The sequence below is a fragment of the Chaetura pelagica genome, unplaced genomic scaffold, assembly GCF_000747805.2.
Source record: "Chaetura pelagica isolate M959 unplaced genomic scaffold, ChaPel_1.0 scaffold141, whole genome shotgun sequence".
Lineage (NCBI taxonomy): Eukaryota > Metazoa > Chordata > Aves > Apodiformes > Apodidae > Chaetura > Chaetura pelagica.
Window position 1 is genome coordinate 486,346 of NW_009952059.1, and position 14,101 is coordinate 500,446.

Sequence of the window (14,101 nt, forward strand, 5' to 3'; positions counted from 1 at the left end):
AGAACTGTTTTGTAAAACTGGCATCCTCTTTTTATTTCTGACAATGAAATAGAGAAAAAGGTCGTTTCTCTTCTCCTATTTCATTAGCTGTGTCCTGTTTCTTTCTTATAACTGTTGACAAATGTTAATTTGGTTGTAAAACATCACTTGTGAACAATGCATCCTACAGGCTGAAATGCAGCCTAGAGCAACCACCTGCCAGTCTCTAAGTGTGTGTAACACATAGAGTCATGATGAAGGCAACAGAGTTAATTTCACTGGGGGTAGTGGGGGTAGTGTAGTCTTAAAACTGCTGTAAGAAACAATACAGTGCAATTTGCAATAACTTGGGATCTTCTAGGTGTGGAAAATTAGTTGAAACATACCTAGCCAATGCCCACACACTGACGATTGGCAGCTAGCTGCAAGGAGGTACAAAAAATGGAAGTTTTGGAAAGAACTGCAAATGTAAAAGACCAGCTTAAAACCTGTGTAATTTCAAATTAATGTTCATGTTTTCAAAAGTCTTCTGAATTGAGGGAGGAGCTGATTAGAGCTATTTGAAGAGCACTCGTAGAAGGGGCCATAAAAAAGAAGTGGTTCTGGCCAGGTATTTTCACTTCATTTCAGACACTGACAATTCTCTTAACGGGGTTGATTTTATTTGCATTCTTAACTGAGATCAGAATTCCAGAAAAGCAATGTAGATATTTCCAGCTTGGTGACTAAAAGTCATAAACACATATAAAACTCATTCAGAGGTTTTGCAGATAAAGGAGAATTTCAGACATTTCCCTCACAGCCAGTTCTAGCCAGGGAATCCTGACAGGGATGCTAAATTGCCTTGCTGCTACTTTGAATCCTATTTGAATGTACTATGCTTCATTAACTGCCTTGAGAAGAGATGCATTGTTTTATGTCCTGTGCAAAAATTAAGTCACACCACTGGGATATTGTTCCCAATTTTTAAGCTCATTTGTAGTTGCAATACTGAGCATAGGTGACACCCCTAGAAAAACAACCTATTGATGACATTTAGCAAACCCAGGTTCCCAGCTCTGAGGGTTTTGAAATGTCACTAATTAGCTGTCTTCTCCCTGCTGATATGTAATTTGGACTATCCTTAATAATCATGAATTGGCTTCAAAATTCGATGTTGGGCTGTATTTGTCATATTACCAAGTAGTAGAATAGCAATACTGTGGCATCAGGAACTTGGGAAAATTTATTATGATGACAAAGTGGTGTGATTAAACAATCAGCTGAAAAATTATCATGCTTATAAACAGTTAAGCAGCCTAATAATAAAAATTCTTGTAAATATTATGGCAGTGTTGCAGAAAAATCAAATCCATCTGAAGGAACATTATAATGGCTTAACATTTTGGATGAGCACAGGGCAGTATTGGTGCCAGAGGCCTGACCTAGTTTTATTTTTGTGTATGGACATAGGTTTAAATCCCTGTTCTCTTAGAACCAACTAATTTCCAATTTGCAGTCATGTTTCAGCAATTTCACAACAATGCTTAATTCCTCCAGTCATTATGCATTTTTATTCTGTCATCTTTACTATTTGAGTCCCATTCTGTCCCCACTTCAAATGGCTCTTGAAATCTGTTCCTGTTCATGGCTCCTAGTGCCACATTTTTACTTTAAAATACTTAGTCAAGGAAAGTTGAATTAGCAAAATGTTTTGTATCAACAGCTGTGACAGCTGCTGGTTTGCTTCCTTGACCTCCTTCTTCTCCTGCCTCCCAGCAGCTGCCTGTTACTGCAGGCAAAGGGTTTTTTATGCCAACTCTCTCTGTCTACTGGTGAGAATTTACCACTGGCAAAATCCTGGAAAGATATGTTGTGCCAGAGATGTTGCAAGCAATGGAAAACAGCTACTGCAATACAACAGAGTCTCTTTTAAGTCTACGTAACTCTTCAATATATATCAATATCAAAAGAAGTGTGGCCAGCAGATGGAGAGAGGTGATTCTACCCCTCTACTCTGCCCTGGTGAGACTTCACCTGGAGTATTGTGTCCAGCTCTGGAGCCCCAAGCACAAGAAGGGTGTGGACCTGTTGGAGCATGTCCAGAGGAGGGACATGAAAATGATCCGAGGGCTGGAGCACCTCTCTTATGAAGACAGGCTGAGGGAGTTGGGGTTGTTCAGCGTAAAGAAGAGAAGACTCTGGCAGGACCTTATAATTGCCTTCAAATACCTGCAAGGGACCTAGAAGAAGGCTGGGGAAGACCTATTCTCAGGGGCAGGTAATGATAGGACAAGGGGTGATGGTTTAAAGCTAGAGAAGGGTAGATTTGGGTGTTAGGAAAAAGTTCTTTAATATGAGTGTGATGGATCCCTGGAATATGTTGCCTAGAGAGGTGGTGGAGGCCCCATCCCTGGATATATTCAAGGTGAGACTTGATGGGGCTCTGATCAATCTGTTCTAGTGTGAGATGTCCCTGCTTATTTTAGGGGGGGTTGGACTAGATGACCTTTAGAGGTCCCTTCCAACCCAAGATATTCTATGATTCTGTGATAACTGATACATTTAATTTATTGGTGATATGAGCCACTGAACATTGATATAGGGTTTCATTTTCAAATGAGAACTTGCACGACATAATTAATTGAATGTAAACTAATATAACAGGTACTCATAACTCAAGTCAGAAAGCCCTTTATTAGTTGGCATGATAAATGTGATACTTAATACTGAATCAATCCTGACAGAATGGTCTTAAATGGGGATGTGACTGTATTTCTAAAGGAGTTATGGAAATACAGCTTCCCTATTTTTGTTTAAAGTCTAAAATTACCGGTTAGGAATATTCCAAAGTGAGGAAAACCAAATTTTAAATAAGTTTATCTACAGATAAGGACAGATTTTCAGGTAGGTTTTCCAAGTTGCTGTATGAGATTATCATGAAACTTTGGAAATCTGTCACACTGAATCTCAAATCTCTTAGTTTACAGATTACCAATAGCTGTGATAAATTTCCTAAATTTCTACGCACGTGTGGTCTTGTTATCAGCTAATCTTCAGTGTGTTTCAGTGAAGATCTCATACTTTATAAGAAATTCTCTGTGTGTGATTTGTGTGTAGAAAAAAAACAAAGCACAGCAAAAATTCATGCCACCTCTTGCACATCTCCATACATTATTTTGAAAGGTATCATTTTGTGAATTCCTCAACTTGGTGCATGCCAGCACTGGAAAGAGTCCAGTCCCTTGTGCTCTTCTGTACCATCATCTGTCTCCTCCCACCAGAGGGGGAAATGGTATCCATACCAGCACTCGTGGGCCTCATGATGAACCATGTCAGAAAATCAATCCAGTTTAAAACTAACTTGCAAAAGAAAAAGACTAATAGTTTAATGGAAGTCAAGAATTCAAGCTGATTAAACATGCAGCTGCCCAAAAGCTCATGTTAGTACATGGAAGGGAATGGAGGGAGATATCACCCAGGATTTTTTAATCATATACATTTGAATATACATTCTGAATAGACATTTGCGAAGATATGGAAGTTCTTTTGAAAGTCTCCAAAGACACAAAGCCAATGCAGGTGACTGAGGGATAACAGTTGTTTTGTGTCAGTGGAGTCCTAAATGACAGTCAGAAAACATCTGCATTTAGGACTAGCTTTTGCTCAGTGACATGCTGCCATGCACAGCACCTGAAAGGACTTCAGACATGAGAGAGATCTCTCTCAGCGGTTTTCCTCTTATCTGCATAGGAGGTAATTAAAGAGCTCAGGAAGACCTGATAATAGAAGAATCTTTGCTTTCACCACATGACTCAGGGAAATTATCCAGAAATTGTACTTTTCATTCTTACAAAATGCTGATAAAATCGCCTTTGTAATATTGCCATAGTTAATGGGTGCTTGAAAAAATGTAGCATCTTCCAAGTAATTGAGTCTCATTTTTATTTGGGTGCCGGATTTCTTAGAAAATGACAGTTCAGTGTCCATGAGCTCAAATATTTATATTGATACTGCTGATAACCACTTTTTCATGCTTATCTACTATTCAGTTTCCTCTGCATCATTCATACAAGCAAAGCTAAAAACTATTCTGTCTATACAGATTTACACTAAGCTGACCATAGACCACAGGGTTCACATTTTCAGTCTTTTAAACACTTGTCAAGCACCAGTGTTTCACATAAATGTGTTCAGTTAGTAGACATTAATATAGTAAATGAAAAAAAATTCCACCTTTGACATGTGATGAGATATCAATAATCAAAATGACATAAGAGAAATGTCCGTGATCACTCAACCTGAAAGGGCCAGCAATTAATATTTTTATGCACTGGGGACCGAGGTATCCAGAGAGCTTCCATGCTTTCAAAGAAAAACAAATGATGGATTTATTGTTTTCCTGATCTAACAGAACCTCTCTGCTGTTTGCATTTCTTCTTGTAGACCACCGCTGGCCTTAACACAACTACTGCATCTGTCCTTCAATTTTCCCTTGGTAAGTTTAGCTCACTCTTTCACTTGAGAAAGTGTAAAAAGTCATTGCTCCAGAACAAAATGGCCCTCGAGTTCAAGTTTATCTTTCTGGTCAATGTTACACTCAACATGAGGGATTTTAAAAAAAAAAAGCTTTTAAAAACTGCAGCTCACTTATTCATCTGGTAATCTAGTTTGGGTTTGGGGTTTTTTCTGCTTATTTTATAACCTGATGATGCGTAACATTATAATCTCTTTCTCTTTCTCTGAAGTGTGATTACTGTTTCTAAAAAAAAAATGAACTTTAAAAAAATTTTAAACCCCTATTATATTCCAAGTTACAGCTGGGTAGTGCTGGTTTTAACACATCTGTACAAACAGAATATGTGGGAGAGACCAAAACTATGTGCTATTAAGTTCATATTGCCAGCAGTGTGGTTGCATGCTGCATTACTTAGAATGCCTCTGGAGAGTAATTGCACATTTTCACTGTGTCATGGTGGCTATAAATTATGGCAGAAGTAGCTTGGGCTGAGGGCAAATGGGAACACACTTAATTTGTTAACTCATATCTCAGTGCTCAAAATATGAAGGAAAAATATTTTCATGATACAAATGTTTCTATAAAAAAGCAAGCAGGAAAAGTAGCCTGTTTCCTCTGTGAACCCCTGAATATATCTTTCCAAATCATATTCCTATTTTTTAAAAAGTAATTCTCCAAAAATATCTCAGCAGAGGTGTGATTAAACTCTGGAAATTTCAGCTGGAAATAAGAGCTATCAGGTAGCTTGACAAACAGCTTGGTTTTTTTCATGGATTGTAAATAAAAATCCTAGAATCCTCAGAGAAATGTCATGTAAATTTGTTTCTACCTGAAGTTGTTCATTTGATTATTTGAGGTCATCATTACTTGTCACCCTCCAATTGACTGCAATGTTAATAGTTCTAAGGTGCCTATGCTTTTATTTTGAATTACTGTTTTTAACAAGCCAGAAAAATGTATCCATTCTGAAAATGAACAATTGCACATAGATTTGGCACAGCCAAAGAAAGCCAGCCTGGAGCTGCCCTGCAGTTTCATTCAGCCAGTGCAAGGGGAACTGATCTACTGGGATGTGTCCCTTGCTCTCCCACCCTCGGTTGTGCCCAAGGAGACGTGACTTCTATCTTGCTGCAAGTTTGCGGTCATGGAAGAATTTTGCTTTTCAGGAAAATATACAAAAATCTGCTATGGATTATTCTTACAGACCCCGTGTGGTGAACAACAGTGTAAACTGAATGGGTTGGTAGGCAAGTGGTTGCTGTCACAGCTTGGTGGCTGGTGTCTGCTGCAGGTGAACTGCCAAAAGGTGCAGCATCCCAGAAGTTTAAAAAATGAAACTTAAGATTTCACTAATAGCCTTTGTTCCTATCAGCTGGGGAAGGTCAAGAACAGGCTGAGTATGAAATACCCTATATGGCAGGATTATCATGAATGTATGGTAAGAATACCTTTCATCTGTGCCAGTAGGAGTGAGTAAAATCCCCAGTTATGATGAGGCAGGAGAAGAGTGGGTGCATGTCTGAGTAAATTAAATTTCACCCTGAAGTTCAGAATGTATCACATTTCCCCATGTGCCTCTGTTAGCCTTGAAATACAGTGCAGGTTGGTTTTGTAACTGATAAAACCTGGCATGAGCCAGGGGACTGCTGCTGAGCTCAGCAGTACTGGGCTTTCAAATCATAAATCTAAACCAGGCATTTGCCAGTTTCCAGCTTATTCCCAAATGTCCGATTTAATCATAACCCTATTTAGGGATTCATCCAAGGGAATTGCCTTTTCTAAAAGAACGTTTAACACTTTCTATCGACCGTGGAGCAGCTTAAGCTGGAATCTTTTGGGGATATCTTTATATTAAATTCGTCACCTAGCTTTGAACACATTAAAGTGCATACCCTTTGATTTTTCTCACCACTAATTATCAGATGGAATTTTGTATTTGCAGGTGTATAAGCAGATAAGGACTTGGAAATGAAGAGAAAAAAAAAAAAAAGGTCCCGATTTTATTGTAAATCCCAGATCTTTTTAAACTGTGTGGTCAGGAAGGTTAATACCCTAGTGAATTTTTCATATATTGATATTCTGTGTAGTTTCCTTCATGTACCACCTATTCAGTAGTCTCGCCCTCTAAAGGGCAATAGGGTTGGGAACGCACACTGAAGATGAAGGCTTAATTAGGATGAGAAGGTAATTAGTAAGGCCTACTCAGCACACAGGACAACATTAACATGTAGTATCCTTTCTGAGTGAGAGCAACTTGTCTGCCATGCAGCATCCCCTCAGGGCCACCCAGAGCTGGTAGCATTGTCTTTTGACCTGGGGCTGGGCTGAGGTTGATGTTCATGCAGTCTCAGTCCAAGTCTGCGGAACGTTTCAGTTATTTCCAATGTCTTAATCATCCATGACTACATTTCGCCAAGACCAAACCCTGACATGTGAAAGACAAAGTCTAGCAGTTTCCTTAACATTGAGTGGTATTGTTAATTGAAATATTTAAAGCAATGCCTTGGGGCTCTTTCAGGCCAGAACATCCAATTCAACAGCTTGGTTTTGCAGAATATGGCACCAAAGCCTCCAGACTCAGCTGCCACACAGTGTTAGTCTGATTCAATAGCTGAAATACTTTCTATTTCTCACTCCACAGCTCAGGCTTTTCTGCTTAATTACAGCCCTGGACTTCTCCAGGGATGAACATGATCTGTCATTTGCATAGGCCACTATTATAGAACATGATCCAGTACTGAGACATTAGCAACTGAGCTAAGCATGGGAAGAAAGAGACCCATAAACCACTGTCCATCATATTTGAAAAGTCCTGGCAGTCAGGTGAAGTCCCTGGTGATTGAAAGAAAGGACATGTTATGCCCATATTTTAAAAGGGTAGAAAGGAGGACCCTGGGAATTACCAACCTATCAGCCTCACCTCAGTGCCTGGGAAGATCATGGAACTTCTAGAAGACATGCTAAGGCACGTGGAGGACAAGGAGGTGATCCAGGACAGCCAGCACAGCTTTACGAGGGGCAAATCATGCCTGACCTACTGAGTGGCTTTCTATGATGAAGTGACTACATCAGTCAAACAGGGAAAAGCACTGGATGTCATCTATCTGGATTTCTGCAAGGCCTTTGGCATGGTCCCCACAACATCCTTCTCTCTAAATTGGAGAGATATGGGTGTAATCCCAGATCTTTTTAAACTGTGTGGTCAGGAAGGTTAATACCCTAGTGAATTTTTCATATATTGATATTCTGTGTAGTTTCCTTCATGTACCACCTATTCAGTAGTCTCGCCCTCTAAAGGGCAATAGGGTTGGGAACGCACACTGAAGATGAAGGCTTAATTAGGATGAGAAGGTAATTAGTAAGGCCTACTCAGCACACAGGACAACATTAACATGTAGTATCCTTTCTGAGTGAGAGCAACTTGTCTGCCATGCAGCATCCCCTCAGGGCCACCCAGAGCTGGTAGCATTGTCTTTTGACCTGGGGCTGGGCTGAGGTTGATGTTCATGCAGTCTCAGTCCAAGTCTGCGGAACGTTTCAGTTATTTCCAATGTCTTAATCATCCATGACTACATTTCGCCAAGACCAAACCCTGACATGTGAAAGACAAAGTCTAGCAGTTTCCTTAACATTGAGTGGTATTGTTAATTGAAATATTTAAAGCAATGCCTTGGGGCTCTTTCAGGCCAGAACATCCAATTCAACAGCTTGGTTTTGCAGAATATGGCACCAAAGCCTCCAGACTCAGCTGCCACACAGTGTTAGTCTGATTCAATAGCTGAAATACTTTCTATTTCTCACTCCACAGCTCAGGCTTTTCTGCTTAATTACAGCCCTGGACTTCTCCAGGGATGAACATGATCTGTCATTTGCATAGGCCACTATTATAGAACATGATCCAGTACTGAGACATTAGCAACTGAGCTAAGCATGGGAAGAAAGAGACCCATAAACCACTGTCCATCATATTTGAAAAGTCCTGGCAGTCAGGTGAAGTCCCTGGTGATTGAAAGAAAGGACATGTTATGCCCATATTTTAAAAGGGTAGAAAGGAGGACCCTGGGAATTACCAACCTATCAGCCTCACCTCAGTGCCTGGGAAGATCATGGAACTTCTAGAAGACATGCTAAGGCACGTGGAGGACAAGGAGGTGATCCAGGACAGCCAGCACAGCTTTACGAGGGGCAAATCATGCCTGACCTACTGAGTGGCTTTCTATGATGAAGTGACTACATCAGTCAAACAGGGAAAAGCACTGGATGTCATCTATCTGGATTTCTGCAAGGCCTTTGGCATGGTCCCCACAACATCCTTCTCTCTAAATTGGAGAGATATGGGTGTGATAGGTGGACTGTTCAGTGGAAAAGGAACTGGCTAGATGGTCACATCCTGAGGGTAGTGGTCAATGGCTCTAAGTCCAGATGGAACTGTACTTAGTGCTGGTTCCAGTGTTATTTAATATCTTCATTAACACGGCATTGAGAGCACCCTCAGCAAGTTTGCTGGTGACACCAAGCTGGGTGGTGAGGTCAATATGCCAGAGGGACAGGATGCCACCCACAGGGACCTGGACAAGCTGGAGAAGTGGGTCCAGGTGAACCTCATGAGGTTCAACAAGGCCAAGTGCAGGGTCCTGCACCTGGGCTGGGGCAACCAGAGATATGAATACAGGCTGGGGGAGGTCACGCTTGAGAGCAGCCCTGTGGAAAAGGACCTGGGGGTACTAGTGGGTCAAAAGCTGGAAATGAGTCACCAATGTGCAATTGCAGCCCAGAAGGCCAACTCCATCCTGGACTCTATCAAAATAAGTGGCCAGCAGATGGAGAGAGGTGATTCTACCCCTCTACTGTGCCCTGGTGAGACCTCACCTAGAATACTGCATCCAGCTCTGGTGCCTCCAGCACAAGATAGATGTGGACCTGTTGGAACGTGTCCAGAGAAGGGCCACGAAAATGATCCAAGGGCTGGAGCACCTCTCTTATGAGGACAGGCTGAGAGAGTCGGGGTTGTTCAGCCTGAAGAAGAGAAAGCTCCAGGGGGACCTCACAGTGGCCTTCCAGTGCCTGAAGGGGCCTACAGGAAAGCTGGGTAGGGTCTTTGTACAGGGGCTTGCAGTGAGAAGACAAGGAGTAATGGTTTTAAGCTGAAAGAAGAGAGATTTAGGTTAGAGATCAGATGTAAATTCTTCAGTATAAGGGTGGTAAGACACTGGAACAGGCTGCCCATAGATGTTGTGAGGGCTCCATCCCTGGAAGTGTTCAAGGGCAGGCTGGATGGGGCTCTGAGCAGCCTGTTCTAGTGGAAGGTGTCCCTGCCCATGCAGGGGAGTTGGAACTTGTTGGTCTTTAAGGTCCCTTCCAACTCAAAACATTCTCCCATAAGGAGAAGAGGAAAGGCTTTAAGGGAGTGATGCCAAGGTGTGAGGTGTGCAAGTGGTTCTGCTCATGTGTTTTTCCTTGGGTGTCTTCTCCACGCATATGCTCCTGTGGCTGTGGTACCTGTGGGCTGTGCATGCTCTGCATGGAGTGTTCAGCACTGGCAGGTTCTTTCCATCCTTCCTTCCCCCATGGTGCCTCCAAGTCAAACACCAGCTGAAGGCACTGTGACAAGCACCAACACTGAGCCTGGCCTCCAGGGCAGGTGCTCCTTAAGGCAGTGTGTGTCACAACGTGAAAATTGTTCTGGAAAATATTACCTTACCTTGAAAAACTATGTTCCGTAACTCTCTCTTTAGATCTTAATATTGCTAGATCACTTTAGCCTGTTAAACAATATTTGAAAATAGGAATACCTTGACAAGGAAAGCTCCTTCTCTTCAGCTTTGTTGTGCAAAACTCTTGAAAACTCCTTTGAGAATGGGATGACAGTGTCATGTACTGAATAAATACAAAATGTTGGTAAGGCAGGATCTTACTTTAAATTTTCTTTCCCTTCAACTTTCATGCTGTTATCACAAAGATCCCGTTGTTACTAGTGAAAATTAGCAATTCTCCTTCCCTTCCCCTCATTTTCTAAAAAAAAAGTCCCACTCCTCCCCCACTATTTTATTTCAAGCAAAATGTATTTGGGTGGGGTGGAGGGGAAGGGCTTTCTTTTAGGTTAAAAAAATATCTTCTGAGAGGAAATGCATCTTCAAACATTTGGCACTTCAGCTCCAGATCAAGCCATCAATCTTGCAAACAAAAAGCTAACCAAAGGTCCCCAATTTTTTTTCCTTTATTTGGAGAAAAAGCTTGAGCTTGGACTTTCTTCCACAAAATCATGACAGACAATTTTTGGGAAAGTTAGGTTTCCAAATATAACAGATCTTACTTTGGGTCAATCATTAATCCTTACTTTCAGTCAACGCCAAAACCACCTTTCAATGCAAATACGTGATTTGTATTTTTTTTCAGTTTGATTCTAATAATAAACTGTCTTTCCCTAATCCATTTTAGCTGAGTTATAGTAGTTTCATAGGTGTAGCATTACCTTTGGCTTCATGTGAAAAAGAATTTGAAATTAAATACAAAAGGTGCCACTTAATATGATAACAGAGCAGAAAAATAATGAGAATGAACCCCTAAGAATGAAACCTTTTCAGCAGGTCACTGTTCCCAGCTCTGTGCACTGCTGACTGATACCCAGGAACAGCACATTTGGACAGGGATGATTCACTTTCTTATTCATTGGGATCTTGTGATGGAATGACTACTACTATATAAGCGTAGTTTAATTACCCTACAAAGGACTATGGTGAACTTAAGAGGCAGCTAATGGGAAAAGGAAATTATAAAAGTATGTAAAATCTTATTTAGAAATCAAGAAATGTGAAGTAAAGCTTGAAATCCATCAGCACCCACGTCCGTGCCATATCAAGAAGAGGCAACTGTAATCTTTCTTTGTTTTATGCTTAATGTAGTCCTCTGAAATGCCTTTCTGGTAGCTTAGTGGTGATCATGCCAGAATTCCTCGAGTCTAGAAAAGGATGTACAGAAAGTCTATGACAGTTAAATATTTTTCTGGACTTGTCCAGTTTTTGTACTTCAGATTTAAAGCGACAAGACCACAGCACACTTGGAAAAGTTGAGCATATGTTTACCATGACAAATGAAACATTTTATAAGAAACTAAATATGATGCAGAATAACTCTGCCTGTAGTAAATAAAGTAGTAAAACCCTGTCCCAAAAGTTCTGGTGGGCACTAAGAGTACTACTGAGCTGACAGAGAAGCAGAGAAGCTCTCTCAGAGAGCATTATTCACTGTTAACATGAAAGACTTGAAGATGCAGGATACATGAGCAAAAGTGACCTTCAGTGCCTGAACAACCAACAGTCCTGACACCAAAAATTCCTTGGCTATTTTTGCTGCATGGATAATATGATTTGCCCCTGCTTTTGCTAGAAACCAGACTTGACGTGAAGCAAAACGTGTACCTAGCATATCTGTCTTCGTTAAGAACAGTTTTCAGTGTGGGGTTTTAGGAATAGGTATTAATCTGGGAGAATGCTTTGTGATTTTTGCCAGATGGACAATATTTGTCCTCTCAGGAAAATCCCAGTAGGTATTATCCAAAAGACAGGTCACTCATGTTATGATCTGCGCATTGGTCTGGCACCACAAGCATTTGGACCTTACCCATGGAGTAAGAATGGCCCCTTTCTCCTACTGTTTCTGGGGTAGCTTCTTTCATGTTTTTCAGTCTCTTCTCTGTCATCTGTTGCTATTGCCTCTTCCTTTGTTCCAGCTTATTTTGCTTAAACATCCATCAGAAGATCAAGTTTATTGATGATTTATCTTACAATATTAAATAAGGATAAAACCTACAAGGTTCCATATGGATAAAAGTAATTTATTACAATCACAAGCAATACCTACCTGCAGCTTATCAATCTCCCTTAATATCTTTCTAATGGAACCATATAAAAAGGATAAATGTGTGTATCTATTGCTTTTAATATGACTGAAATATTATTATGAGTATTCAACTATATTCAGGAATTTCTGGTAAGGACAAAACCCCACTAATTCAGGGTGCAGAAATATTCCTTGGATGATTTTTTGTCCCCATTTTCTGTTTTCTGACAAAGGAAAAAAATGCTAAACTTCCTGCTTTTACATGCATAAATATTTCATTAGCAATCTTACTGGATACTCACTAAAACCAGTAACCAAGGCTAATAATTTCTCCAGTCTTGTTCAACACACTTTCTACTCTTGCTATTTTATTTTCTGAGTAGTCACCCTTGTCCTCACCTCAGACTTGTTGATCTTTTAAAATCCATCAGACCACCATCTGTATGTAACTGCAGAGTAGTTGTATTACCTGTGATTACTTTGTACTTATATTGTCTCTTTCCTGAGAGGGGAGGTGCATGAGCAATGCGTGTACCAAGAACTTACATGTGGTTTAGTTTATTTACAGTCTAGTTTTAATTCTGGCTGAGTTCACAGTTCTCTGTAAGTGTAATGGTGAAAAATGTTTAGAATATGTTATTGATTTCTTTTGATTAGCATATGAGTAAGGGTCATGGATTTGGATGCAGATTTTTGACATAAGGGTCTTCATGTCATGCCTTGTCTTGCCCTAAGACATCAGGTTAGTGAATCATTAACCCAGTAGCCTCTATTACTCTTCCTGAACTACCAAGGCTGCTACAGTCTACACGAGAGCTGTTTTACTAAGCAAAACCTTTTTTTGTCCCAATTTCTTTCATATATGTTTGGAGAAAGGTTGACAATTTGATGTAAACACCAAAATTGGTGTAACTCACCATTCTGCATTTCTTCTACTTGCTTCATATTCTACCTGATAAAAGCAATATCAAGGTTTTTGACTCCCCACCCAAATTGCTGTTTAGTGTTGCCTGACATGAAAACATCTGATTTTGCCTTCCTGGCAGAGAAGTCCTTTGTGTAGATGCATAGGTTATAAATTACAGCTTATGTGAAAGAATAAGACAGGGAAGTAACATCATCTAGCACACTTCACCCAGTATGTGGAAATGTTAGGTGGTCTATTGATTTTGCTGAGGTATAGAAGAGGGGCTGCCTAGAAAATACCTAGATTGAAACCTGGGTTGAAAGTTAATGCCGTATTTGAAAGACATTTTAATGGCCTTGTGGCAAAATGATTTGTGTTGTTTTGGCTAGCCCAAGGTTACAGTGAAATACTGTCTTTGTTACTTCCATAGCAGGGCTTCTCTGCCACAGTTAGGAATTAAAAAGTAAGCGTTTCAGATTTAGTGCACAGAGAAAAGCAGAAAAGATAAAGAGAGCCTCAGGATCCAGAGCCAGGGCAGGTGGCCGAGCCGCCGCCTTGCAGCGGAACACCAGCCATTACAGAATTGGTTGCTGCAAATAATAAATGCTGGATTACAGGCTGACTTTCATCTTAATCCTGCTCATATCTTTGTATGAGGATAACACTTCTGTATGATTAAAATTGTCCATTTTTGAATTAACTCAAACAACAAAGCTTCTGCAGCTCAGGGGAGGCTGACGTAAAGCAGAAGCCCCCAGCTCACCAAAATGCTCTGGGGTCTTTCTCCAGTGTGTGTGTGTGGGGGGGCATTTTCCATGAAAGCAGAAGCAGATATAAATAGAAAAGCCCATCAGAAAAAAAAAAAAAAAAAAAAAAAA

General features: G+C 40.5%; 1 protein-coding gene across 1 annotated transcript in view; it reads left to right on the top strand.

Moving 5' to 3' along the window:
• The window catches only part of RELN (reelin), a 257,122-nt gene that overhangs the window by 98,828 nt on the left and 144,193 nt on the right, over nucleotides 1-14,101 (top strand). Inside the window, exon 9 of the mRNA XM_010004142.1 lies at nucleotides 4,405-4,456. Coding sequence (XP_010002444.1) covers nucleotides 4,405-4,456 — 52 coding nt within the window. The remainder of the gene's footprint in view (nucleotides 1-4,404; nucleotides 4,457-14,101) is intronic.